The sequence below is a fragment of the Xenopus laevis genome, chromosome 9_10L (genome assembly GCF_017654675.1).
Source record: "Xenopus laevis strain J_2021 chromosome 9_10L, Xenopus_laevis_v10.1, whole genome shotgun sequence".
In the NCBI taxonomy this organism is placed as follows: domain Eukaryota; kingdom Metazoa; phylum Chordata; class Amphibia; order Anura; family Pipidae; genus Xenopus; species Xenopus laevis.
Genome location: NC_054387.1, coordinates 134,575,079 through 134,602,146, shown reverse-complemented (window position 1 = coordinate 134,602,146; position 27,068 = coordinate 134,575,079). Strand labels below are relative to the sequence as shown.

At 41.4% G+C, this 27,068-nt stretch overlaps 1 protein-coding gene across 1 annotated transcript; it reads right to left on the bottom strand.

Moving 5' to 3' along the window:
* Nucleotides 1–576: 576 nt before the first annotated feature.
* znf248.L (zinc finger protein 248 L homeolog) lies at nucleotides 577–25,899 on the bottom strand. Its single transcript, XM_041576349.1, has 9 exons — nucleotides 25,711–25,899; nucleotides 23,228–23,401; nucleotides 22,774–22,897; nucleotides 20,328–21,619; nucleotides 11,769–11,954; nucleotides 9,699–9,869; nucleotides 9,458–9,595; nucleotides 4,673–4,796; nucleotides 577–3,229 (listed from the first exon to the last, which is right to left on the bottom strand). The coding sequence occupies exons 1-9, from the start codon at nucleotides 25,885–25,887 to the stop codon at nucleotides 1,767–1,769; spliced, it is 3,849 nt and encodes a 1,282-aa protein (XP_041432283.1). The 5' UTR covers nucleotides 25,888–25,899; the 3' UTR covers nucleotides 577–1,766.
* Between the last annotated feature and the right edge of the window lie 1,169 nt (nucleotides 25,900–27,068).

Genomic DNA, 27,068 nt, shown 5'->3' with positions numbered 1-27,068 from the left:
GTAAATTGTATGTCACCTCACTCCTCCCTCATGACTCCTTTCTAATCCCACTGCCCAGTCTACCCTAGCTTCCCCAGAATTCTTTAGCTCAACCCCACCCCTGCCTAGTTTAAACACTCCTCCAACTTCTTATCCATTCTTTCATTCTTCTGGGATGGTACCTATGGATTGGAGGAAAGCTACAGTATATTATTCCTTTTTTAAAAAGTAATTCCAATGTCAGCCTGGAAATTATAGGCCAGTAACTTTAACATCCATGGTCAAATGAAATTATGAGGAAAGACTGGCCAAATTGGGGATGTTCACGCTGGAGAGGAGGCGCTTAAGGGGAGATATGATAACTATGTATAAATACATAAGGGGATCATATAATAATCTCTCTAATGATTTATTTACCAGTAGGTCTTTCCAGCTGACACAAGGTCACCCATTCCGATTAGAAGAAAGGAGGTTCTATCAAAATATTGGGAAATTTTGTTTTTTCTAAACAGTGAGAGCTGTGAAGTTGTGGCATTCTCTCCCTGAATCAGTCATACAGGAAGATACAATAGAAAGCTTTACAAAGGGATTTGCGGCTTTTTAGAAAGCAAGAAAATAAAGTTTTATTGAAAATAGCTCATTACAAAGTTGATCTGGTGATTCGTTCAATCTTAAGATGGCCATAGACGCAAAGATCTGATCGTACAAATCGAGGATTCGTACGATTTTCGGACCGTGTGTGGAGAGTCCTGACATTTTTCATCCGGTGGAGATCGGTCGTTTGGTCGATCAGATGGGTTAGAAAATTTCTGTCGGCTGCCGATAATATCTCTGCGTGTATTGCCGATCGTACGATTTTCAGTGGGAGACTGTCAGCAGCTTTGGTTGGACATAGATATCGTACGATTGCTGTCAGGGGCAGAACATTGCTGATCTGTTCTTTAACTAATCTAACTGGTAAGACTTTGATCTGAATGGTTAGTGGCGGGTCGGGAGATGGGAAAGTCCAATCGTACCATGATTCGTACGATCGGATCTTTGCATCTATGGCTAGCTTTAGAGTCAGGGAGGATTTTTTTCCTCATCTAAGGTAAATTAGAGATGCTTCAGAAGGGGCTTTTACCTAAAACATATTTAAGTATTACACCCCCTTTTAAGTTATAGTAAAAACATATAACATATCCCAGTTGGGTACATCTCCATTATTTTATCCTCTGTGAAAGTGTTAGGGAAAAACATCTGCCAAAGTGATATCCTGGGAGTCTTGTATCCCTTGGAATAGGACTTGTTGTTCAATAAAATCCAGAATAGTATCTGTTGGTGACAAGCAGCGATATATCCCAGTGTCTCCTTAGACACGTCAGCTGCAAAGTATTAATAAAAGGATTGTCCTAAAGATAAATGATATTGTACATAAAGTTGTTCTCCTCTATAAATACTGAAGTACATATTAAGATCTAATCATTGTATAAGAAATGTTTGGCTGAGGCCTGATTTGTAACACATTTCCTACATGCAAAACAATTAAATGGTTTCTTCTCTGTGTGGGTTTGTCATCGATGAACATCTGATGAAGTTTGAAAATATTGGAATATGCATATTGAGATACATGTTTGGTTCATATGTTAAAACAAACTTATGGTTTTCCTTCTGTGTGAATTTAAAACAGTATTTTTAAATTACTGTTACATGAAAATCATTTTCTGTTTTAATAGAATAAAGAAAATGGTTCCTCCCCATGTGGGTTATTTTATGACGATTAAGGGATAATCTCGTTAAAAAAACATTTAAGGTTTCTCTCCCGTGTGAGCTCGCCCATGGACACGAAGGTGTGATGAAGTGGCAAAACATTTCCCACACTCGGAACAAGAATAAGGTTTCTCCAATGTGTGTTTTAGTCGTCGATGGACTGTAAGTTCTGTTGAACTGGCAAAGCATTTCTCGCATTCAGAACAAGCAAATGGTTTTTCCCCTGTGTGAGTCCTCTGATGACGAATACGGTTAGCTCGACTTGAAAAACATTTACCACACTGAAAACAGGAATAAGGTTTATCTCCCGTGTGGGTTCTAAGATGATCAACGAGGCACGATCGATTCGAGAAACACTTTTCACACTCAGAACAAGAATAAGGTTTCTCTCCTGTGTGAGTTCTCTGATGGGCAGTAAGTTCTTTTGATCTAGTAAAAGATTTTCCACATTCAGAACAAGCAAAGGGTTTCTCCCCTGTGTGGTTTCGTCGTTGATGAACAGTAAGTTCTGATGAAGTGATAAAACATTTCCCACACTCAGAACAAGAAAATGGTTTCTCTCCTGTGTGAGTTCTCTGATGGACAGTAAGTTCTTTTGGTGTAATAAAACTTTTTCCGCATTCAGAACAAGCAAAAGGTTTCTCTCCTGTGTGGTTTCGTCGTCGATGGACAGTAACTTCTGTTGAAGTGCCAAAAGATTTGCCACAATCTGAACAAAAAAAATGTTTCTTTATTTTCTGTTTTTTTTTATGTCCATCAAAGTCTAAAATGTGCATAAAATGTTTATGGCCCTCAATGGCATCATCATCATCATTATATTCATTACCCTTTATTTTTAAAGGGCTGCTAACCAGGCTGTATCCCATGATAGGAGTAGGTGTATCTGTTCCCTGTATCTGTTCAGTAAGTGGATTAATACTGTAATATGATTGGTTACTCTCTTCACATAAGGTTACTCCCCTGTTGACAGCATGTGAATCAGAATTAGATAAGATGCTTTTTTCACATGAATCTGCTTCCTCTTTTATAACGTCCAATATATGATTGGCTGACATGCTGTATCTCATGATAGGAGTAGGCATATCTGTTTCTTGTATCTGTTCTGTAAATGGATTAATGCTGTAATCTGATTGGTTTCCCTCTTCACAAGAAGTCACTTCCTCTTTGACAGCATGTGAATCAGAATTAGGTAACAAGATGCTTTTTTCACATGAATCTGCTTCCTCTTTTATAATGTCCAATATATGATTGGCTGACATGCTGTATCTCATGATAGGAGTAGGTGTATCAGTTCCCTGTATCTGTTCTGTAAATGGATTAATGCTGCAATCTGATTGGTTTCCCCATTCCCATGATGCTGCTTCCTCTTTAATCCAATTGGCTGGTGGGGGCTGTTCCACTGGAGAAATGTCAGGGATTGTGATATTTCCATCATTATTACAGGATAATGTTGCTTGCACATGTGATGTAACATTGCTCTCATCTTTATATCCACAGGCTGCTAAAGACAATAATAAGAGACTTATTTATGATTGATCAGAGTTATGTCAGATTTTAATGAGTTTATATTTTCTGCTGTTTTTTTTCTAACAGTAATCATTCGGGATGTTAGACGACGAGCACTACAATAATTAAAGATTACTTTCCCACTGTTGGGATTGCTTTCAGTGTGTCCGCTTGCTCTCCCAGCTCCTAAGCAAAAAGGGACAATATGTGGACTTTATGGTGTGATCACCCGAATGGTCCAGAACAACTGCAGACATGTGGGAATCATGTGCTTCTGCCCAGCCTCCCTAGACCACTATGAGCTTCCCCTCAAAAAAGATTTTCTGCCTCCCAGTGTTTCCTGCCCCAGGTAAGTGTCAAGCACACTCACATTTTACACACAGTTACATTTACACTTAAATATAAACATTCATTTTTAAGTGATTGGGGGGTTTTCATGCGCACAATTTGTCAACTTACACATACATATAAACACACAATTTGGTAGAAACCAGCGAATAGATATTTAGCCATTCTGCACTTCCAAAAAAATATATATATTTTCCTTGGGTTAAACCAACTACTAAACTACATAAAATTTCTACCACATTTTGAAAGCTTAGGTTGTTCTGAACAAACAATACTAATAGTCTGGTGTAAGGATGTGCAGCCACTCAACACCTATAGGTTGGGCAGGTTAGGGCTGACTATCACAAATTTTCGGGTGCACACCTACCCTGCCCCACTCCCTTTCTTGATATCAGAGATGGGCCAGTCAGGACTATAAATGGAGGTACTGGGCATGTTAGGGTCGGGTGTGGGTTGAATTTAACAATATCACTACTTTGGTGGTAATGTCAGCAGCTATAAACAGAAACAATTCTTTTTTTTTTTTAATCTTGGTTACCTTGGGGCAATAAACTTACAAAAGTAAAGGTCCCCATACATGGAGAGATCCACTCGTTTGGCGATGAGGCAATATCGGGCTGATCCGATCGTGGGCCCTAGGGCCCAACGATCGGATCCTAACGATGCCTAACGGGCGGTCAGATCGCGGGACCACATCAACGAATAGATGCGGCCCATCCGATCGAGATCTGGCCGACTTTCGGCCAGATCTCGATCGGTGAAGCCCATCGGGGGGGCCCATACACGGGCCAATAAGCTGCCGACACGTTCTGTCGGCAGCTTTTATCGGCCCGTGTATGGCCACCTTGAAAGATTTTTTTTAATTAAATGGATCTCTCCTGACATCTAGGTAATGAAGGGAGGGAGGGGGCGGTGCTAGAACTGAATTTTGTGGGGGGTTGGACAAACTGGATATGAAAAGTATGTGTCTCCTTTAATGTCTACATTTTTACCAAAATTAAAAATGTTCTATGATGGCTTGATGGCTACAGACCAACTATACCGCATAGATTCTATGCTTTACATATTATGTAAAATAACCATTACTCACCCAGTGGGTGGAGCTGCTGGGGCTCCGCCTTTATCCCTTCCCTGTAAAGGTCCTTGTTTCCTTTTATATAGTCCCACTCGTCCAAGGAAAAATAGATGGAAACATGGTCAGTCCTTATGGCAACCTGTCACACACAATGTTCCAGTCATCCCCCAGCCAGATTATCATACATTGAATATACATATATCAAAATTGGGACTTAACCACCAGTCTTATGCCCTGGCCTTGAGTATTGCAATTAGGGTTGCCACCCGGCCGGTAAAACACCTGCCACGGCCGGGCCGGTATTACAAATTTACCGGCAATGTAGCTGCCGGTAAATTTGTAATACCCTTCAAAAAGACCCCTCGGCCTGCCCCTAATCCCCTGTAACTTACCTTTTCTCCTCAGTCTATGGTTCTCTGTGATGTGGCCCCGCCCCTTTTGTTCCGCCCCCCCCCACCAGCCGGTAAAAAATATAAGAAAAGGTGGCAACCCTAATTGCAATATTATAAATAATCCAGACAAAAAAGATAAAAAGGCAATATTTATTCACAACCATGCCATGAAGTACTTGTTAATCAAATTAAAAGCAAACAGGGGGAGGGATCCCTCTCCTTGGAGTGCTTAACCCCACCACCCAATTATTGTAAATCAGATGTGAGGAAAATGCGTATGATCTAAAAGTAAAACAACTGCTGTTCTATGTAAAAAGCAGTGTACAATAAAGGGCTGGTATGGCTGTATAGTATACATTATATCCACATTAACAATGCACAATAAAAGGCAAAGCAGCATATATCATGTCCGGACCGATGTTTGTTGGTGACAAGATGGTTCCAGAGGACAAAGCCTTGCAGTGTATTGGATCAAGAATGGGGTGATGGTCAGAGATTAGCAGTATGGCTATTAGCTCAGCGATTGTGTATATGAAAGATATTGGATTAATAGGGCTGGTGATCTCAATGGGTCTTTGTGAGGCTGAGAAAGTCTCAAATGTATTGCAACTGAAGACCCGGTGTGGTGATTAAGTGAATACTCAGTCAGTGAGGTCTATATTGAAATAAACGCTCGATTGGATTGAATATCCATGAATAAAGTACTCAGTCCAGCGACATAATTAGCGATTAAGGAATTAGCAGCATTTCGAACATCAGTTCAGCACTCTGTGTCGGTGAAGTGGATGTTGTATCGCAAGGGTCCCGAATATTAGCAATGTCCTACTCGAGCCAGAAATAGAAATGTATACAGACTACATGTCCAGATACATCACCACCGAGCCATATTACATCAGTTGGATCCACCAAATACCCATAAGTGCCTTGAATCCTCTTACACTGCAAGTCCTTGGAGAGGGGCCCCATCTCACCGATGCAGCGCCGCGCATCGACAGCCATTTTGCCACCAATGGTAGATTTGACAAGAGGCCGAGCACCAGAAATAACATGGTCTTATAGGTACCGTCACATGACCGTGACATAACCCGCAACAGTGATGAATTAGCCAAGCAAAATTTATTTTTATATACGATTCTATACTGTGCATATGCACTTCTAATCTAAAATTGTCCACATAAGTATATCCAGTCCTCCATATGATCTGCAATGTCTTTAGCATGAAATCTAAGTATATGAACATTTATTTAGATGCATTATGATAGCGCAGTGGACCTATATTGTGGGGGAAAGATATAACCAATACAAAGTACAACGTGTGGCATCACTAAGGCTATAATACATCTCTGTTATATACTATAATGAAGGTAGTTACAATAATGATATAGAGAGAATGGAAATCACAATCCCAAAAAGAATGTATAAGCAATAAAAAATGAAAAAATAATGAAAAATAAGTAAAAAATTAAAAAAAAAAATAAGAGAAAATAGTGGAGGAAAATAAATTTAAATATGATTCAAAAAAAATAAAAAGCCAAACTAAAATAAAATGAGATAAATAGCCCAAGCGATGTCGGATGGGATAGGGTACGACAAGCTCCACCACATACAGATGAGCCTACTTGTAAATTTGAATGGCCATTTAGTCCAAAATCCGATTTATAAGTGTTAAGCTTTAATATACAAGTTGGAGTAATCGATTGTCGAGGTCACCAAGGACTCGGTCTATACCTTGAAAATAAAGCCTTACATATCTTCCCTTGTGTATACAATGGCTATGCTTGTGATGTTTGACAGAAGGACTTTCTTATGTCCAATAGGTGTTCATATATCCGCCTTTTTGTTTTTCCCAACATATAAACTAGCACAATGGCAGGTGAACAAATATATTACATGAGTGGTAGACCAACAAGTATAGTGATGCATGTTAAACCCTAAACCATCTCTCCCAAAAGTATTGGTCAATTTTTATAAGGGCATTGTTCTCAGGAGCCACATCTAAAGCTTCCCTGTGTTTTACAACAAGCCATGCCTGATCATTTCTGAAAGTGACTTTGGGTCATCAAATCCCCAATGCTGCTTTTTCTCCCATAGGTAAATAGTGGATGGGGAATGACCCGTTGGCTTAAAGTGGGGTCTTTGGATAAGATATCCCAGTGTTTATAAAATATACACTGAATGTCGCCATCATTTTCATAAAAGGTCAAAATAAATCTGGTCTGACCCTGATTACTTATTCCTCCTTTCCGGATCTTAGATTTATTGGGTTTGTAAAGTAAATCCTCCCTATACTGGGCAAGTGCCCATTGGTAGGCCTTATGGAGGGATTGAGTTTTATAACCCCTGCATCTTGAATCTCTGGTATAGTTTACAAGCCTCCTGCTTAAAATCCTCATCCTTAGGAATGCCTTCAATGCATTTAAAGAGTTGCATAGATTTAGCATGAAGGAGGCTGTTACTCGCTGTCTTTTTCCTATACAAACTGGTGGACACTAGGCCCCGATGATCCTTTTTAATCTCTATGTCCAGAAATTCCAATCTGGAACTATCATAGTTCATAGTTAAGGATAAATAGAAGTTATTGGTGTTGAGTTTTGTCACAAATTCTTTCAACAACAGCTCTGGGTCCTGCCAAATACGCATAATATCATCGATGTACCTGTGCCATCTGAGAATGTGGCACAGGTACATGTCATATTCATCAGCTGAAAATACGTGGCGTTCCCATTCACCTAAGTACAAATTAGTATAACTAGGGGCACATTTAGCACCCATGGCCACACCCTGATGTTGTAAATAATGGATGCCATCGAATAAGAAAACATTATGGTGCAGAACAAAATTTAAGGCTTGTAAAATGAAGCTATGTTGTTCAGTAATAGGTCTATGAATTCGCTCAAAGGCAAGCTTAAAGTGGACCCGTCACCCAGACACAAAAATCTGTATAATAAAAGTCCTTTTCAAACTAAACATGAAATCCAATTTCTATTTTTTATTAAAGCATTCATAGCTGTTGTAAGCTCATTTAAAAATCTCAGCTGTCAATCAAATATTGTCTGCCACTCCTCTATGCCAGTGGCATAGAGGCGGGGCAGACAATTACTTTCACTTTCCATTCAGCACTTCCTAGATGTCACTGCTTTCCCCACATTCCCCCGTTCTCTTTACTATTTAATTGTGTAACCAGGGCATTGGGATGGATATCGGGTCCAGCATTCTGGTGCACAAACAAGATTCTGAGATGATGCAAGGCTTGTCTTAATATTAAGTGTCCACAAAATGGCTGCTGCCTGCTTCGTATAATTTTGAATCCCCAGACTGAAGGAAGCAAGATTCAAATAATTTATATTGTGTAATTAAAGTTCATTTTGCTTGACTAATGTGATAAAATAGGATTTTGAATAATTTTTTTGGGTGACGAGTCCCCTTTAATGGTGTTTAATCCCAAAGAATGTGGTAAACTCTTGTATAGGGACTCCACATTTAGCCCTACTAGTATACAGTCAGAATCCAAGGTTAATTCATGCATTTCCCTCAACAAATGAGATTATCTAACACAAAATAATCCAGTTGTGTCACCAAAGGTTGTAATACCATATCTATAAATTCACTAATGGGTTCAGTAAGTGACCCACAACCGGAAACGATGGGTCTCCCCGGTGGTTCACTTATGGATTTATGGGCAGGGCATAGAAAGTTGGAATTCTTAGGTGATTGACCTTAAGAAAGTCACATGTACTCTGATGAATGACACCAGCCTGTTATGCTTGGTGAACCAAAGTAAATAATTTGTCCCTATAACTCTTTAACTGGAGCAATAAAAACGGGTTGGTACCATTGTTTGTTTTCCAGGATTTTCTTACACATGGAAACATACGTAGAGAAATTCATGATCACGATATTGGAGCCCTTGTCTGAGGGTTTTACAATAATATTGGAATTCATTTTCAATTGTTTAAATTCCAAGAATTCCTCTCTAGTGCGTTTGGGGTATTTGATATTTTTCGTGATATTAAGTAAGTCCTCAGTCACTCTGCTACAAAAATTTCAATGCTCCCATTTTCAGTGATATTAGCGACAAGATTTATTTTTAGATAGTAATTTGGTGCTGTCACCTGAATTGTCTAACTATAATTCCTGGATGTTTAGCAACACCTCATCATATTCTTCCTCTACTCTTGGCTCATCCCATAATTCCAATAGAATTTTAAGAGTTTTAAAGTCATTTCTATCAAAGTGGCTATAGTCTATGTTGCCCCTGGGATTGTTTTTCACCCGTTGAAGTTTCAGGAGTAATTTTCGTGCAAAAAGATGGACATCTTTGATCGTAGAAAAGTGATAAAAAAAATGATCAATTGATTTGGAGATTATCATCCACTGTTACTAAACAATAAGGGGCCGCTGTACCCACCTCTCCAGTCAGCAGCTGGATGATGTTGGACATGAGTTCCAGGATCTTCTTGTCATTCTTGTTATTTTCCTTCTGTATGACGGAGCCAGGGGCATGCAGGGCCCCCCCATCATCTGACTTCTTCCTAGGGATGTAGTGCTAAATATTGAAAGGAAGAGAGAATGGTGTTTGAGCTGCAGAGAGACCCCCTTTGTACAGACAGACAGTCTCTTGTCAGTGTGCCAGTCACAGTGCCCCTCACCTCTCCAGTCAGCAGATAGATCATCTCCAGTGTCAGATTCACCATTCTCTCCTTCTTCCCCCGCTCCTCCTCCTCATTTTTATCCTTCTTCTTCCCCTTCATCCCTGTGTCACTCGCTTCCTCCCACATTCCCATTGGCTCCTTGTGGGAGGGACTGACCTGGAAGTGACCCTGGAATTAAGCACTTACACATTTCTATACAGGATTATTCCCAGCAATTTCCCCCAATAGAATTACAGGGGCCTAAACCTATACCACATCAAGGCAAACCTCATATACTGGTCCTAACTAAGCTCCAGTCATATTTTTCATAGGCCGGTACCTCCCTGTACATTTGCATTTCTTTAGAAAAGTCTCCCAAGCCCACAGCATTGGTCTTAATCATGGGCGTGATCCTCTCTCACCATTAGATTTTAAAGGAGAGAGAAATTGCTAAGAATAAACTTGTAGCTAATTTGCACAGATAACAGCAAAGATAGTTCCTATCTGTTCTTAGGCTACAGTGCAATATATTGATTGCAATTGTCACTAGAAAACCCAGTCAGCCACATTGCCTCCTCTACACACACATGTAAATGTATGAGCATACGTGAACAATCACATGCCTGATTTGCCGACAGGGGTGGTGAGAGGACGAAGTGGCTAATGCAGCGACAATTTGCCAGCGTTGCCACCCACAGGGACATCCGCAATTCTCTAGCGGAAGAGACCCGTCACTAGCATTTGTTCGCACTCTATCGGCAGGTGACTTTTCGCTCTGGTGAAAGCTCATAACTCTGCAAATTCAGTAAAGTGCGGATTTTACTGAACGTTACCTTTTTCGCTAGACTTGACTTCGCCACCCCAGACCAGGTGCTAAAAAGAAGTTGTATCTTCCTCAACCTTCTGTCACTTACATCATATCCTGTGTGCCCGACAATGCATTAAAGTTACAAAAACGCTGGCAAAATGGGATTCCCTGCAAAAGTCCTAACAAGCTTTTTTTTCACAAGACAAAACATATGGAACATTCATTGTACAGTGGGTTCATGTGCAGGGAACTATATGAACTGTCTTGTCTTTATTAAGGTTCCCTGGACTTGTGTAATAAAAAGTGGTAACTTCAAGCACTTGCAGCAACATTTATAATAAAGACGTCCATACAACTTTAAATTACCCGCCCTATGCAAATTGATTAAGCGCATGATCACTAGGCACAAACGAACACTAGCGCATCTTCAATATGAAATGCTCTCACAGCCGAAGTAACTCTAGCGAAAAGCCACCAGCGTTCAGCGACCAGGACGAAACTCTGCATATTAGTGAATTGGTGTAGTCGTATTGCATTTGCGCCTGATGAACTGGTGTGAGCTGTGCGAAGCTGACGAAAATTTGCCTGTCAGTGAATCTACCCCCAGGTGTAGTCTACATATGAGGTACATGCCTGTATTCCACTAGCACTGCTCCCTATACACACGTCTCTTGTGCCTTCCCCTAGCTCCAGCCCTGCTCCCCTGCACAGCTTGGGAAAACAACCAGTAACAAGTGGAACATATTGGTGGGACTAGCAGGGTTTGGGGGAGGGAATTATTAAAAAAGAATCTCTAAACACTACTTTTCTCAGCACATTGTTTCTATAGCTAGAGGAGCATTAAGCTCTGGTACATTCTTGTTATTTGCATAATATGTCTCCTTTACAGGAGCAGTATTCCTAATATATCACTAATGTCCTTCCATTTCTATTGGCCTCAATGTGCCCCAATCCCCCCTCCCCCAAGCCTCCCCCTTATGTCACCACAGAGTCAGCCGACAGCCTATTCTTATCCCTACTATTCCCCCACTCTCCCTACCTGCTCCCCAGTATGTATAGCTGCCCCCCACACAGCTCCAGTCTGTATCATCCCCTCAGGCTGCAGGACTAACAAATAGCAATTCACTTGTGCTGCCTGGAGCTGCTGCTGCTGCTGCTGCTGCCACATAAACTGCACTGAGTCAGTACAAAGTGTCCCTGGGAATAATCAGCTCATGTGTTGGGAACAACAAGGTAACGCTGCTCCTTTATTGCTAGTGCAGCCCCGATCCCTTACTCACCTGTTTCCCACGTGTGATAAGCCAGTGCAGGAGTTGCACAACTAGAGGAATCCACACAGAGATGCCAGACTGCAGGCTACAATTCAGCTTTATTCCTCGCTCTTCTCTCCACACTCTCTGCTCCTCCCCCTCACTTCCCCTTCCTCTGTCCATAACCTTTCTTATAACTCCGCCCACATTCACATTCTCACAGGAATGAATGGTACAACATTACACCACACTGCTCTGCTGCCTGGAACTGTGCTGGACTGTGAGGAGAGCTGGGACCTCTCTCATTGGCTGTGACTGGAATGTGGGCGGTGCAGAAAGCAGCAGAGAACAATGATTGGATTAGTGAGCACGTGGGAGGGACAAAGAGTTAGGGACAGAGGGAAAACTCACAGATTGATTTGTGGATGTAAAAATAACTTTATTACTCAGGACTTTCAATCCCTGGAAACAGGAAGACTTATTAACAGCACAACAACACAACAGCTAGTAACTACAGCACAACAAATAGTAACTATAGCAACCCCTCAGCAATAGTTGAACTAATGTGTGTGGAGACGGAGTTAAACGTGTGCCTAGGAGTGTATACCTCCCAACTGTCCTGTTTTCAGTGGGACAGTCCCGCTTTTGACACCTCAACCCAGAGTCCTGCGCGGGTCCATTTTTTGGGACCCGAACCCGACCCGTACCTGCAATCTGCAACCCGGACCCGCAACCCGCATTCTTACCCGCTTGGACCCGCTACCAGACCCGACCCGCAAGTACCTTATCTGCAACCCAGACCCACTGACCATCAAGAATCAAGAACTGCTGTCATTGGAAACCGGAAGTGACGTCATCAGAAGTAGACGTGACCATAAAAAGGGAGTGGCAGAACCGCCGACCCGTGGGAACTTCTAAGCACAACCCGCAGGGTACTGCAGGTTTTTGCGGGTAACCAACCTGCTACAGGACTCTACCTCAACCCGTAGTCCTGCGTTTGTACTGGAAAGTCCCGACTTTCTTTGCACTGAACAGTCAGAAAAAGACAAAGTTTCTAACTTAATTGGCCCAGAACAGCCACAAAATTGTTACTTTTGTAACAATTTTGAGATCAGCAAATAACTAAATTGTAACAATTTAGATAAACAGGTCTCTTGGGAGGAGTTAGACTCACAGCTTAAAGAGATCCTGTCACGACTGAGGAAGGAAATAAAACTATTACAACAAACCACGTTCCTCAATTTATTTAAATCAAATCTCAGTAAATATCAATTTATAACTATATTTGAAAAAGTGCAGGAGATAGTGACTGAAGCAAGGCATCATGGGTAGAATCAGCCGTGCAGACTCGGGATATCCCCAGTTTGTGCAGCCGTCAGGGGCCGCAGGACTCCAGTGAACTTTATCATAGTGTAGGATTAGACATAGAAAGGGAACAGGGAAGCACAACATGAGTAGGTTTATCAGCAGGGAGGAGGTGTCAGATCTCAGATGAGTTCCATTTGTTGGCATTAGTAGCAACTAACGTTTAACCATGTGGCTGCTGCTTTAATTTGTAATAAGTTATAGAATGGCAATTCTAGGCAAACTTTCAATTGGTCTTTAATATTTTTTTGCCTTCTACTTCTGACTCTTTCCAGATTTTAAATGGACGTCACTGACCCCATCTTAAAAACAAATGCTCTGTAAGGCTACAAATGTATAGTTATTGCTGCTTTTTATGCCTCATCTTTCTATTCAGGCCTCTATTCATATTCAAATCATGGTTGCTAGGGGAATGTGGGTCCTAGCAACCAGATGGCAAAAATTGCAAACTGGAAAGCTGCTGAATAAAAAGCTAAATAAGCAGCTAAATAAGTCAAAACCCACAAATAATAAAAAAATGAAAACCAATTGCAAATTGTCTCAGAATATCCCTCTCTACATCATAGTGAATATTCATTTGAAGGTGGACAACCCCTTTAACCTTAAATCCCAGCAGTGCATTTGCATTATGACATATTACTGAATTTTACAACCAGTGCCTATATAAGTGGTATTGATTCATGTATGTGCCACTTCTCCACCAGATCTACAGACTGACAGACTGGGGATGCGCTTCTCTCAGCCTGCGTTTATGTAGGACCAATCCACTCAGTTCTGTATGTGACTGTGTATTATTGAAGGCTCTGCTCTGAGACAATTACTGATGATTTCTCATGATGTACTTTGAAAATGTAATAAGGTTCTGCTGGGAGTTAGAAATCTACATAAAACTATACATATTTACTATTGGTGCATTTGGGAGTCACGAGACTTTCCAGATCAGTTGTATTTAAGTGCATAATATGTTTATAGTATCAGGGCACAAAGGTGAGGGGCCTGGGACACCTCTTCTACCTACATTACCCCAGGTTTGCCCTGTTCCAAGTCTGGTGCACCAAATCTCCCTGCTTACAGTGTGTATCTCTGTGGGGGGATATGTAGTGTATGGGTCTGACCTTAGGTGATGTGTTGGGGGGTAGGATGGAGTATTATATGGGGGTGATCGGGGCAGAAGGTGTGCCTTTGTCACCCTCACATGTAGTTCCAACACTATCTAGTAAATAGCTTTTTATTATGAAAAGTATTTACTTTTTGCATTTTTCTTTATTTAGAGCCCAGTGGACTTACACAAAAAAAGCTTTTAAAATTCAGGATGTCCTAAAACAATATTCCAGGCATAATGAATTGCTACAGGTCTCTCTGATCAGTTCAGGAGTGCCAAGATTTATCCCTATAAAAAAAATCTGTGGCACAACTACCAGGGGGGGGGGGCGCAGGAGGTGCACCTAGGCCGCAATAGGGAATATTGTAAACAGGGGAATTTCCCAGTGCATGTGCTCAGCAACCGGATTTAGTGGGTGGGCACCCGAGGCCACGTGGTCCTGGTGCCCGGCCATAAGGTCCTAGCTCCTACCCACATACCCTCTTCCGGTGCAAGCTCTTCACCAGAGCACTGGGGAACTGCGCTCCCCAGTAAGCGACTGGCCGTGCCACCCCTATTATTCTGCCGCCCTAGGCCCGGCCCTTTGTGGCCTCGCCATAAATCCGGCCCTGCATGTGCTCAGAGGGCAGGGGAGCGCAAGTTTGGAGGGGAGATGATGTTACTCTGAAACAATTACATTATTTGATGTGTCAATAAGTCAGTCAGTTCATTTGGCTTAGTGAGATTAGTTTTTTTAATTCATTGGGGGGGTTAGTGGAATATGAATAACTTTTGAAGAATAATCCCAAAATCATGCTTATAGATATACAATTGGTTTTATTGTGGGGAGGGCCTTTGAGAGCAAATATTTAAGGTGCAGAAGCTATTCGTTTTATGAACGAATAGCGCTAAATCCTTCGACTTCGATATTCGAAGTCGAAGGATTTAACTTGGTTGGTTGGTTTGCAGTTTAGTCGTTTGTAGTAGAAAGACTGCAGCAGCGAGAGTGTCCGTCGTGAAAATTAAGCATGAGACTGTTCAATCTTTCATATTTATTGTGTTTTATTTCGCTACCTCGTCATATGTAAGAGAGAAAAAAGCTAAAAATGGAAGCTTTGAGGCAATTTTCAGAAATATCAAAACCACTAACAGAAAAGCTTTGTAGTTTGGAGTAGAAAGACATATTTACCCATTTTGGGTTCAGTGTACTTTCCATTGCAACTTGGTAGCTTGCAGCAAATAGACCTATTTACCCTTTTTGAATTTGGCTGAATATATGTGCTTATATTAAAGAGATTGTGTCATGATTTTTATGGTGTAGTTTTTATTTCTAAATGACACTGTTTACACTGCAAATAATTCCCTGTACAATATAAAATGTCATTCCTGAACCAGCAAGTGTATTTAGTTATAATATTGGTGTGTAGGTGCATCTCAGGTCATTTTGCCTGGTCATGTGATTTCAGAAAGAGCCAACACTTTAGGGGGCAAATTCACTAAAGAGCAAAGCGGCTAACGCTAGCGCAAATTTGCCAGCGTGACGTCATTTCGTTACTTCGCCAATTTACTAACGGGTGCTGGCGTAAATTTGCTGGGGAAGTGGACCTATTCTAGTGCTACTTTGCACCCTTACGCCAGGCGAAGTTGCGCTATGGCGATGGGACATAACTACGCTAATTCACTAACTTGCGCATTTTACTGAACGTTACCTCTTGCGCCAGACTTGCCTTCGCCACCTCAGACCAGGCGAAGTGCAATAGAGTAGATAGGGATTGCTTCAAAAAAAGTTCTAAGTCCCAATTTTTTAAGGGTGATAGGCTGAAAAAGGTTGTACATTTTTTTGGGGCTCCCCTCCTTCCCCCCTACATTTTCTAACATATGGCACCTTAATTATACAGTGGGCTCATGTATAGGGCAAAATAACAACTCTAATTTATTTTATAAAGCTTTCCCAGGTTTGTGTAGTGTAATGTATTTGCTGCTACATATACGTCCATTCAACTTTAACATGGCGGCATATGCAAATTAGGCATCACTAGCGTAACTTCGCTTTCCTTGACGAATTAACGCTAGTGCAACTTCGCTATCATTCGCCTCCCTGAGCGCAACTTCGGATTTTAGTGAATTAGCGGTGCCCTGGCGAAACTTTGCCTGGCATAGTGCGGCAAAGTGTGGCGAAGCCTGTGCTAGCGCAACTCCGCAGGTTAGTGAATTTGCCCCTTGGATGGAACTGCTTTCTGGCAGGCTCTTGTTTCTCCTACTCAATGTAACTGAATGTGTCTCAGTGGGACCTGGATTTTACTATTGAGTGCTGTTCTTAGATCTACCAGGCAGCTGTTATCTTGTGTTAGGGAGCTGATATCTGGTTACCTTCCCATTGATCTTTTGTTTGGCTACTGGGGGGGGGGGGGTGATATCACTCAGACTTGCACTACAGCAGTGACTGAAGTTTATCAGAGGACAAATAACATGACTGGGGGCAGCTGGGAAACTGACAATATGTCTAGCCCCATGTCAGATTTCAAAATTAAATTTAAAAACATCTGTTTGCTCTTTTGAGAAATGGATTTCAGTGTAGAATTCTGCTGAAGCACCACTATTAACTGAAAAAAAACATGTTTTCCCATGACAGTATCCCTTTAAGGAAAATATTACTTTATTTAAAAAATGTTATAAGCCTATATCTTGTTAAAGAAGTGGAATGACACAACAATTCCGCATATTTTGAAAGCTTAGATTGTCCCAAAAACAACATAGTTTTCCTAAGTAAACTAAAAATTCCCCTTTGAAATGGTTCTAAAGCAAAAGAGCACAAAATGTTCAAAACCATGTGGAAACAAAAGTGCCAAGGGGGTGGTGTTATAAAAGGGGTTAGCATTTAAGGTGGCTGCTAGATTGACACTGCACAGGCAGGATGATTAGTGCCAAGCAAGATATTACAATAGGAAGGATTCCCAGTTTCCCACTGAAGACTGCAGGGGGGCACAAGTCACATGACCAGGGGCAGCTGGGAAATTGACAAAATGTCTAGCCCCATGTAAGATTTCAAAATTGAATATAAAAAAATCTGTTTCCTCTTTAGAGAAATGGATTTCAGTGCAGAATTCTACTTGAGCAGCACTATTAACTGATGTTTTCCCATGACAGTATCCCTTTAATGGGAACAACTTTATAAACTGTTACATGACAATTTTATGGCACAGGTTGTTGAGGAACCAACCAGAAAAAAATGCTATTTTGGATCTAGTGATCTCTAATGACCCAGAACTTATAGCAAATGTGCAAGTCATTGAACCACTGTGTAATAGTGACCATAATGTTATATCTTTTAATGTCTGGTGCAAAAAAAAAATATACACTGGGGCAACAAAAACCATGATTTTCAGAAAAGCTAATTTTAGTGCCTTTAGGGCTGCCCTTCAGAGCATAGATTGTGGCATTATGTTTTAAGCTAAAAATGGTTGTCATTTAAAATGATACTAAATTGTTACTCTTCTCAATTTATTCCCTTACTGAGTAAATGTAGAAATACTATGAATGACCCTATGTAGCTTAATATAGAAGTAAAGAAGTTAATAGGAAAGAAGAGAAAGGCGTTTTAAACTACAAGTCTGTTGGGACAGAAACTGCATTTAATGAATATAAACAATATATATAATGTTGTAAAACAGCAATCCGGAAGGCAAAGGTAGGAAATGAGGAGTGCACTGCGGCTGAGGCTAAGACTAAAACACAATTTTTTTAAATATATTAAAAGTAAAAAGTTACAGGTTGAGAGTGTTGCTTCTTTAAATAATCAGTATGGTTGTAACTGATACAGAAAAGGCAAATGTGCTAAATCAGTTCTTTTCTTCAGTGTATACCAGGGGTGCCAAGGACGTTGATCGCCGTCTACCAGTAGATCCCGGCATTGTTCCTGGTAGACCGCGACCTGCCAACTGGCTGCGTGCGCCCTCCAAACATAAAGAGAATGCTGAAGAAGGCAGAAGAATGATGAGAATGCAGACTTGCCTGCAGTTGTGATCTCCCCCCTCGTGGCTCATTCCTCAGCCCTACGTGCTCAGCTTAGCTTGTAAACCAGCTGATGGCTGAGGGGAGCGAACTCACAGCACAGCCTCTTGTCTGGTTGCCCATCCCTCTCATGGAATGGTGCAAATCAGCTCCATCCAGTCTCCCTCCATCAACTGCCAGCCCCCTCTCCATCCCTTTCCCCTCACATAGAATGGTACACTGATGTGTGCATTTCCATCACTGTGGGCCCATAGGTTGAATTGACCAGTAAAAGGGTGGGTTTCCTATATCCTGCTGCACTGCTAATGAGGATGCCCCTCTCCCATGTGTCATGAGAAAAGGTTCCTGTCCTCTGCCCAAGGTGCCATTCCTGGGCCCATCCTCATTACTGTGAGTGTGGGGCTGGGCAGTGTGTCATAATAGTCAGCGCATATTTTATTCAGCGTGTGGTGAGTACTGCCTGCTAGTGTATTTTTAAGGCAATAAGTTATTACATTTACCTCTTAGTTAAGGATACTAGCCTGGGGCTTGTACCACACATCACCCTCACCTTACCTATAGCTGCCTGTGTATGCAGACCGTTGCATTTTAATAGCAGGGAGTAATGTAGGTTGGACTTTGCTTAAGTTTTTTAAAGGATCTGCTAAGGCAGGCAAGTCTGCATTCTTCTGCCTTAGGAGCCGGGCAGCACCTGCCATGAGGCAAGGTGAGATTGGTCAAGTCCCTAAGGGCCTGCAGCTCCTTTTCCTCTGGCTTCTAGTAGGTTAATATGGATGAGGCAGAGTTTTGCAGCAGGCTCCAGGGACCAACTATATATAATACACTATAGTATTATAACCATTTTATGGGCTGGATACTTGTTCTTGTGCCGTATGGTAGACGGCCCACTATTTTTATTAAGGTAGATCTCCTGATGAGGGCCAGGTGTCAAGAGTAGATCCCAGTGTAACAAAGTCTGGGCACCCCTGGTGTATACAATAGAGGAGCCACAGTTCCCAGGCTCACTTCATAGCTGCACTGTTGGCTCAGTTTGATCTAGTCAGTGGCTGACTCAGGATATGGTTCATAAAGCTTTAATAAAAATCAATGTGAACAAGGAGCCAGGGCCAGATGGCATACACTACCAGCCCCTATTTCTGATTTTCTCTGATTCACTTCCATCTGGTAAGGTACCTATAGATTGGAGAAAATCTGATTTCATTACAATATTTAATAAGGGGTTACAATCTCAGCCAGGCAATTATCAGCCAGTAAGTTTGACATCTGTGGTGGGCAAATTTTGTCCTAGTGAATGGCATTATGAGCAGCAATCAGCATGGCTTTATGAAGGATAGGTCATGTCAGACAAATTTGATTGCTTTTTATGATGAGGTAAGTAAGATGCTGGACAGGGTGATATGATAACTATGTATAAATATATCAGGGGATAATATAATAATCTCTCTAATGCTTTATTACTATTAGATCTTTTCAACTGAGACCGGGCATCCATTCTGATTAGTAGAAGGGAGGTTTTATTAAAATATTGGGAAATAGTTTTTGTGAGAGCTGTGAAGTTGTGGCATTCTCTCCCTGAATCAGTCATATTGGAAGATACAATAGAAAGCTTTACAAAGGGATTGGGAGGCTTTTTAGCAAGCAAGAAAATGACGTTTTATTGAAAACAGCTCATTACAAAGTTGATCCAGTGATTAGTTCAACTTTAGAGTCAGGAAGGAATTTTTTTAGGACTTGTTCAATAAAATCCAGAATAGTATCTGTTGGTGACAAGCAGCGATATATCCCAGTGTCTCCTTAGACACGTCAGCTGCAAAGTATTAATAAAAGGATTGTCCTAAAGATAAATGATATTGTACATAAAGTTGTTCTCCTCTATAAATACTGAAGTACATATTAAGATCTAATCATTGTATAAGAAATGTTTGGCTGAGGCCTGATTTGTAACACATTTCCTACATGCAAAACAATTAAATGTTTTCTTCTCTGTGTGGGTTTGTCATCGATGGACATTAAAGTCTGATGAAGTTTGAAAATATTGGAAGATACATATTGAGATACATGTTTGATTCACATGTTAAAACAAACTTATGGTTTTCCTTCTGTGTGAATTTAAGAGAGTATTTCTAAATTACTGTTACATGAAAATTATTTTCTGTTTTAATAGAATTAAGAAAATGTTTTTTCCCCATGTGGGTTCTTTCGTGGCGAGTAAGGGATAATCTCGTTGAAAAACATTTCCCACACTCCGAGCAAGAATAAGGTTTCTCTCCTGTGTGAGCTCTTCCGTGGGCACGAAGGTTTGATGAAGTAGCAAAGCATTTCCCACACTCCAAGCAAGAATACGGTTTCTCTCCCGTGTGAGCTCGTCCGTGGGCACGAAGGTGTGATGTAGTGGCAAAGCATTTCCCACACTCGGAACAAGAATAAGGTTTCTCCCCTGTGTGGTTTCGTCGTCGATGGACAGTAAGTTCTGTTGAACTGGCAAAGCATTTCTCACATTCAGAACAAGCAAATGGTTTTTCCCCTGTGTGAATCCTTTGATGACGAATACGGTTAGCTCGATTTGAAAAACATTTACCACACTGAAAACAGGAATAAGGTTTATCTCCCGTGTGGGTTCTAAGATGATCAATGAGGCACGATCGATTCGAGAAACACTTTTCACATTCAGAACAAGAATAAGGTTTCTCTCCTGTGTGAGTTCTCTGATGGACACTAAGTTCTTTTGGTGTAATAAAACATTTCCCACATTCAGAACAAACAAAAGGTTTCTCTCCTGTGTGGTTTTGTTGTCGATGGACAGTCAGTTCTGATGAAGTGCCAAAAGATTGCCCACAATCAGAACAAAAAACATGTTTCTTTATTATCTGGGTTTTTTTATGTCCATCAAAGTCTAAAATGTGCATAAAATTTGTATGGCCCTCAATGGCATCATCATTATATTCATTACCCTTTATTTTTAAAGGGCTGCTAAGCAGGCTGTATCCCATTATAGGAGTAGGTGTATCTGTTCCCTGTATCTGTTCAGTAAGTGGATTAATGCTGTAATATGATTGGTTACTCTCTTCACATGAAGTCACTTCCTCTTTGACAGCATGTGAATCAGAATTAGGTAACAAGATGCTTTTTTCATATGAATCTGCTTCCTCTTTTATAATGTCCAATATATGATTGGCTGACATGCTGCATCCCATGATAGGAGTAGGCATATCTGTTTCTTGTATCTGTTCTGTAAGTGGATTAATGCTGCAATCTGATTGGTTTCCCTCTTCACGTGAAGCCACTTCCTCCTTAATCCAATTGGCTGGTGGGGGCTGTTCCACTGGAGAAATGTCAGGGATTGTGATAGTTTCATCATTATTACAGGATAATGTTGCTTGCACATGTGATGTAACATTGCTCTCATCTTTATATTCACAGGTTGCTAAAGAGAATAATAAGAGACTTTTTTTTCTAACAATAATCAATCAGATGTTATACGACAAGCATTAAAGTAATTAATTATGACAACATCCCACTGTTGGGATTGCTTTCAGTGTGTCCGCTTGCTCTCCCAGCTCCTAAGCAAAAAGGGACAATATGTGGCCTTTATGGTGTGATCACCCCAATGGTCCAGAACAACTGCAGACATGTGGGAATCATGTGTTTCTGCCCAGCCTCCCTAGACCACTATGAGCTTCCCCTCAAAAAAGATTTTCTGCCTCCCAGTGTTTCCCCCCTGATTTCCTCCCCCAGGTAAGTGTTAAGCACACTCAAATTTTACACATAGTTACATTTACATAGTATACATTTAATATGTACAATATAGTATACCTTTTTGAGTGATTTAGGGGTTTTTTTATCACTCATATATGTATGTGCACAATTTGTCAACTTACACATACATATAAACACACAGTCCTTGGGGTAAACCTACTGCTAAACTACATAAAATTTCTACCACATTTTGAAAGTTTAGCTTGTCCTGAACAAACAATAATAATACTTTGGTGTAGTGATGTGCGGGCCACTCAACACCCGTAGGTTGGGCGGGATAAGGCTGACTATCACACATTGGGTTACGGGTGGGGAGAGCAGAAAAACAGCAAAAAAAACCCCTTAACTTGCCAGCTTCCGGCTGCACCAGCCTCCATTTTTAGGTGCACACCTGCCCTGCCCCACTCCCTTTCTTGATGTCAGAGCTGGGCTGGTCATGCGCAGAACTATAAATGGAGGCACTGGGCATGTTAGGGTGGTTGGGGGTTGAATTTTCATCGATATCACTACTTTGGTGGTAAGAAACAATTCTTTTTTTTTTATCTTGGTTACCTTGGGGCAATAAACTTACAAAAGTAAAAAAGTTTTTTTTTTCTTAAAATGTATCTCTCCTCACTCTGACATTTAGGAAAGGAAGGGAGGGAAAGGGGCAGTGCTAGAATTGAATTTTGTGGGGAGTTGGACAAACTGGATATGAAAGGTATGTGTCTCCTTTTATGTCTAAATTTTTACCGAAATGTAATATGTTCTACGATAGCTATAGACCAACTTTCCCGCATAGATTCTATGCTTTACATATTACAGAAAGCACCCGTTACTCACCCAGTGGGTGGAGCTGCTGAGGCTCCTCTTTCATTCCTTCCCTGTAAAGGTCCTTGTTTCCTTTTATATAGTCCCACTCGTCCAAGGAAAAATAGATGGAAACATGATGAGTCCTTATGGCAACCTGTCACACACAATGTTCCAGTCATCCCCCAGCCAGAGAAAGGGATTATCATCCACTGTTACTAAACAATAAGGGGCCGCTGTACCCACCTCTCCAGTCAGCAGCTGGATGATGTTGGACATGAGTTCCAGGATCTTCTTGTCATTCTTGTTATTTTCCTTCTGTATGACGGAGCCAGGGGCATGCAGGGCCCCCCCATCATCTGACTTCTTCCTAGGGATGTAGTGCTAAATATTGAAAGGAAGAGAGAATGGTGTTTGAGCTGCAGAGAGACCCCCTTTGTACAGACAGACAGTCTCTTGTCAGTGTGCCAGTCACAGTGCCCCTCACCTCTCCAGTCAGCAGATAGATCATCTCCAGTGTCAGATTCACCATTCTCTCCTTCTTCCCCCGCTCCTCCTCCTCCTCATTTTTATCCTTCTTCTTCCCCTTCATCCCTGTGTCACTCGCTTCCTCCCACATTCCCATTGGCTCCTTGTGGGAGGGACTGAGCTGGAAGTGACCCTGGAATTAAGCACTTACACATTTCTATACAGGATTATTCCCAGCAATATCCCCCAATAGAATTACAGGGGCCTAAACCTATATCAAAGCAAACCACATATACTGGCAGTAACTTTAAGCTCCAGTTATATTTTTGACTAGGCTGGTACCTACCTGTATAGTTGCATTTCTTTGGAAAATTGTCTAAAGATCATGGGCTTGATCCTCTCTCTCACCATTAGCTTTTATAGGAGAAAGATTGCTAAGACGGAGGGTCAGATTTATCAAAATGTGAGTTTAGAGCTTAATAAACAAAAAAAAAACTCATCCGCATTCTTTTCATTCCTATGGGATTTTTAGAACTGTATTTATCAAATGGTGAGTTCTAACTTTCACTCATTTATAAAAACGGTTCTGAACATCCCTCAGGAATGAATAGAATGTGGCTGAGTTTATTTTTTATTTTTTTTGTAACTTGCATTTTATTGATTTTCATAAAAACAAGAAAAGTACAGACATTTCCAATAATGCCAGGTAGCTAAGGTAAGTAACAATGGAATATCACTAGCAAACGCTGGCTACATTCAATACATATCCGTTGAAAGAAAAATCATAGGGAACAAGTGGGGGGAGGGTTAACAAAAAATAAGAACAAGCCCTACGAGATGCCTTCAAGTGTACAAGGTGGAGCAGCCCAGGGAGCCATTTCCTTACACATATACAATCAAACACAATGAATCATCAGCTCTCGTAAGAGTGAGCTTCTGCAGTCGTTAGGAAGTAGTTCCAGTTACCCCAGACTCTATCATGTAAGTGCAATGTGTTACTTATTCGGGAGGTCATTTCCTCAAATCTCTTATTACTCTCAAGCCTAGAAATAACCTCCCGAATAGTGGGAAGTGCAGGGGACTTCCATTTGGAGGTGATTGCCAACCGTGCCACCGTCGACACCTGGTTAACCCACTTTTGACCAGCGTTGCCTATACCAGTGACAGGGAGGGCTAACAACAAATGGGGCATCTCAATATCCAGAGAGGTTTTAAAAACCTTTGTTATCAGCTTAATAATATTTTCCCAAAAGTGTGTTAGTTTCGGACATTCCCATAAAACATGAAATAGAGAGCTCTTTTGTTGGCAGCCTCTCCAGCACATAGTACTGCATTGAGCAAACATTTTAGAGAGTCAGTCTGGGGTGAGGTACCACTTCATCTTCGTTTTATAAATACTCTCTTTCTGCTGGGTACACAACCGTCATTTTCTGCGCGTTCTCCCACATCCTTCCCCATTGGGAATGGGACCATTCCTTCCCCCCAAGCTTTTTCCCAGTATTGCATATAAGAGTGCTTAGGGAATGGCTTGTCCGGCATGGCATTGAGTAGGCAATATAATTGTGAGATCAGCCCCTTGTAAGGGAAACTGCTACCTAATATTTTCTCAAATGGAGACAGCTGTATCTGGGAATGTCGCCCTAACAAAGATGTAATGTAATGTTTAATCTGGAGATATTCCAGCTTTTTCCCCGTGCTCCAGTTACATTTTCTTAACAATTCGTCGTATGTGTATAACTGCTTCCTCAGCGGGTTAATAAAATCATTTATCCTATTAAACGCATGTGCTGCCCAATCCCATTGGTATGATGGCCCTTGGAGTCCGGATTAGCAGAGAGCAACAATAAAGCTGAAGGATATTTGCTAATCCGATATTTCGTTAAGCAATGTTTCCAGATCGAGAGGGTGAAAGTTATGGGCTTTGGGGCCAACGGTGAGTTTATTTATTAAGCGCTAAACTCACATTTTGATAAATCTGCCCCTAAGCTTGTAACTGATTTGCCCTGTCAGAGATATTTCCCTCTCAGGTCTCAGGCTTTGTTTCTATAGCTAGAGGAGCATAAAGCTCTGGTACATTCTTGTTATTTGCATAATATGTCTCCTTTACAGGAGCAGTATTCCTAATATATCACTAATGTCCTTCCATTTCTATTGGCCTCAATGTGCCCCAATCCCCCCTCCCCCCAAGCCTCCCCCTTATGTCACCACAGAGTCAGCCGACAGCCTATTCTTATCCCTACTATTCCCCCACTCTCCCTACCTGCTCCCCAGTATGTATAGCTGCCCCCCCACACAGCTCCAGTCTGTATCATCCCCTCAGGCTGCAGGACTAACAAATAGCAATTCACTTGTGCTGCCTGGAGCTGCTGCTGCTGCTGCTGCTGCCACATAAACTGCACTGAGTCAGTACAAAGTGTCCCTGGGAATAATCAGCTCATGTGTTGAGAACAACAAGGTAACGCTGCTCCTTTATTGCTAGTGCAGCCCCGATCCCTTACTCACCTGTTTCCCACGTGTGATAAGCCAGTGCAGGAGTTGCACAACTAGAGGAATCCACACAGAGATGCCAGACTGCAGGCTACAATTCAGCTTTATTCCTCGCTCTTCTCTCCACACTCTCTGCTCCTCCCCCTCACTTCCCCTTCCTCTGTCCATAACCTTTCTTATAACTCCGCCCATTACTGAGCTGCTAAACTGCTTCACTGTAACTGTGAATGTGATTGGGACCTCTCTCATTGGCTGTGACTGGAATGTGGGCGGTACAGAGAGCAGCAGAGAACAATGATTGGATTAGTGAGCACATGGGAGGGACAAAGAGTTAGGGACAGAGGGAAAACTCACAGATTGATTTGTGGATGTAAAAATAACTTTATTACTCAGGACTTTCAATCCCTGGAAACAGGAAGACTTATTAACGGCACAAAAACTAGTAACTATAGCAACCCCTCAGCAATAGCTAAGTGTGGAGTTAAACGTGTGCCTGGGAGTGTATTGTGGCTGCACACTTGTTACAAGAGGCTTGATAAAGGGCCCTGCAAGGCCCCAAATGTTGCCATTTGTTGTCTACTTGATAAAATGAGCCAATAAATTCCCATTGCTGAAGAATCACTACATTTAACAGTGTGCTGCAGTTATTTGATTTTACATGTTAATTCCCTGACCAGTGGCAGGTGGGGTAAATCACTGCTGAGCACCTGATCCCAAGGGATTATAGACAAGGTCTGAGCGCTCCATTATTGTGTGCAGCAGGGAGACACATTGGGGGGAATTCACAAAAGTGTCGGGAACGAAAAAATGTCTTTAAAATGTCGTAGAAAGTGTCGTAGCAACAGCCGACAAATTCACAGAGCATTTCTCCGCCAATTTCCCGACATGCACGTCACTTTTGAATTAGTGATGTTAAAAATGGGCGTGGATTTTTCGGCGCCACTTTTCCCAACATTTTTATGAATTACTCGTAAACTCATTTTTTTTTACCGACAATTTTTCAGACACTTTAGGCTCTCCAAAATGAAAATGTCTGTCAAATTGTCTTTTGTAAATGACGTTTGTACGATGAAAAGATATACGACATTTTAGAAAATTGTTGGACTTACGAGACATTCAGAGATGGTAACATCTGCCTTTGTGAATTTGCCATTCGTTTGACATTTTACAAATTTGTCAACCGCCACTTCTGGGTTACTTATTTTACTGACACTTTTGTGAATTCCCCCCAATGTCTGCAATGTCTCAGTGCATGAGCATTAACTGATCAAACGGAAGGGGTTGGGGTACATAGAGGTACCAGGGACAAAGTTAGAGGAGGTGGTGAAGTTCTCAAGAACAATTTTAAAAAACTAGGAGTAAAGTTGAGGGCG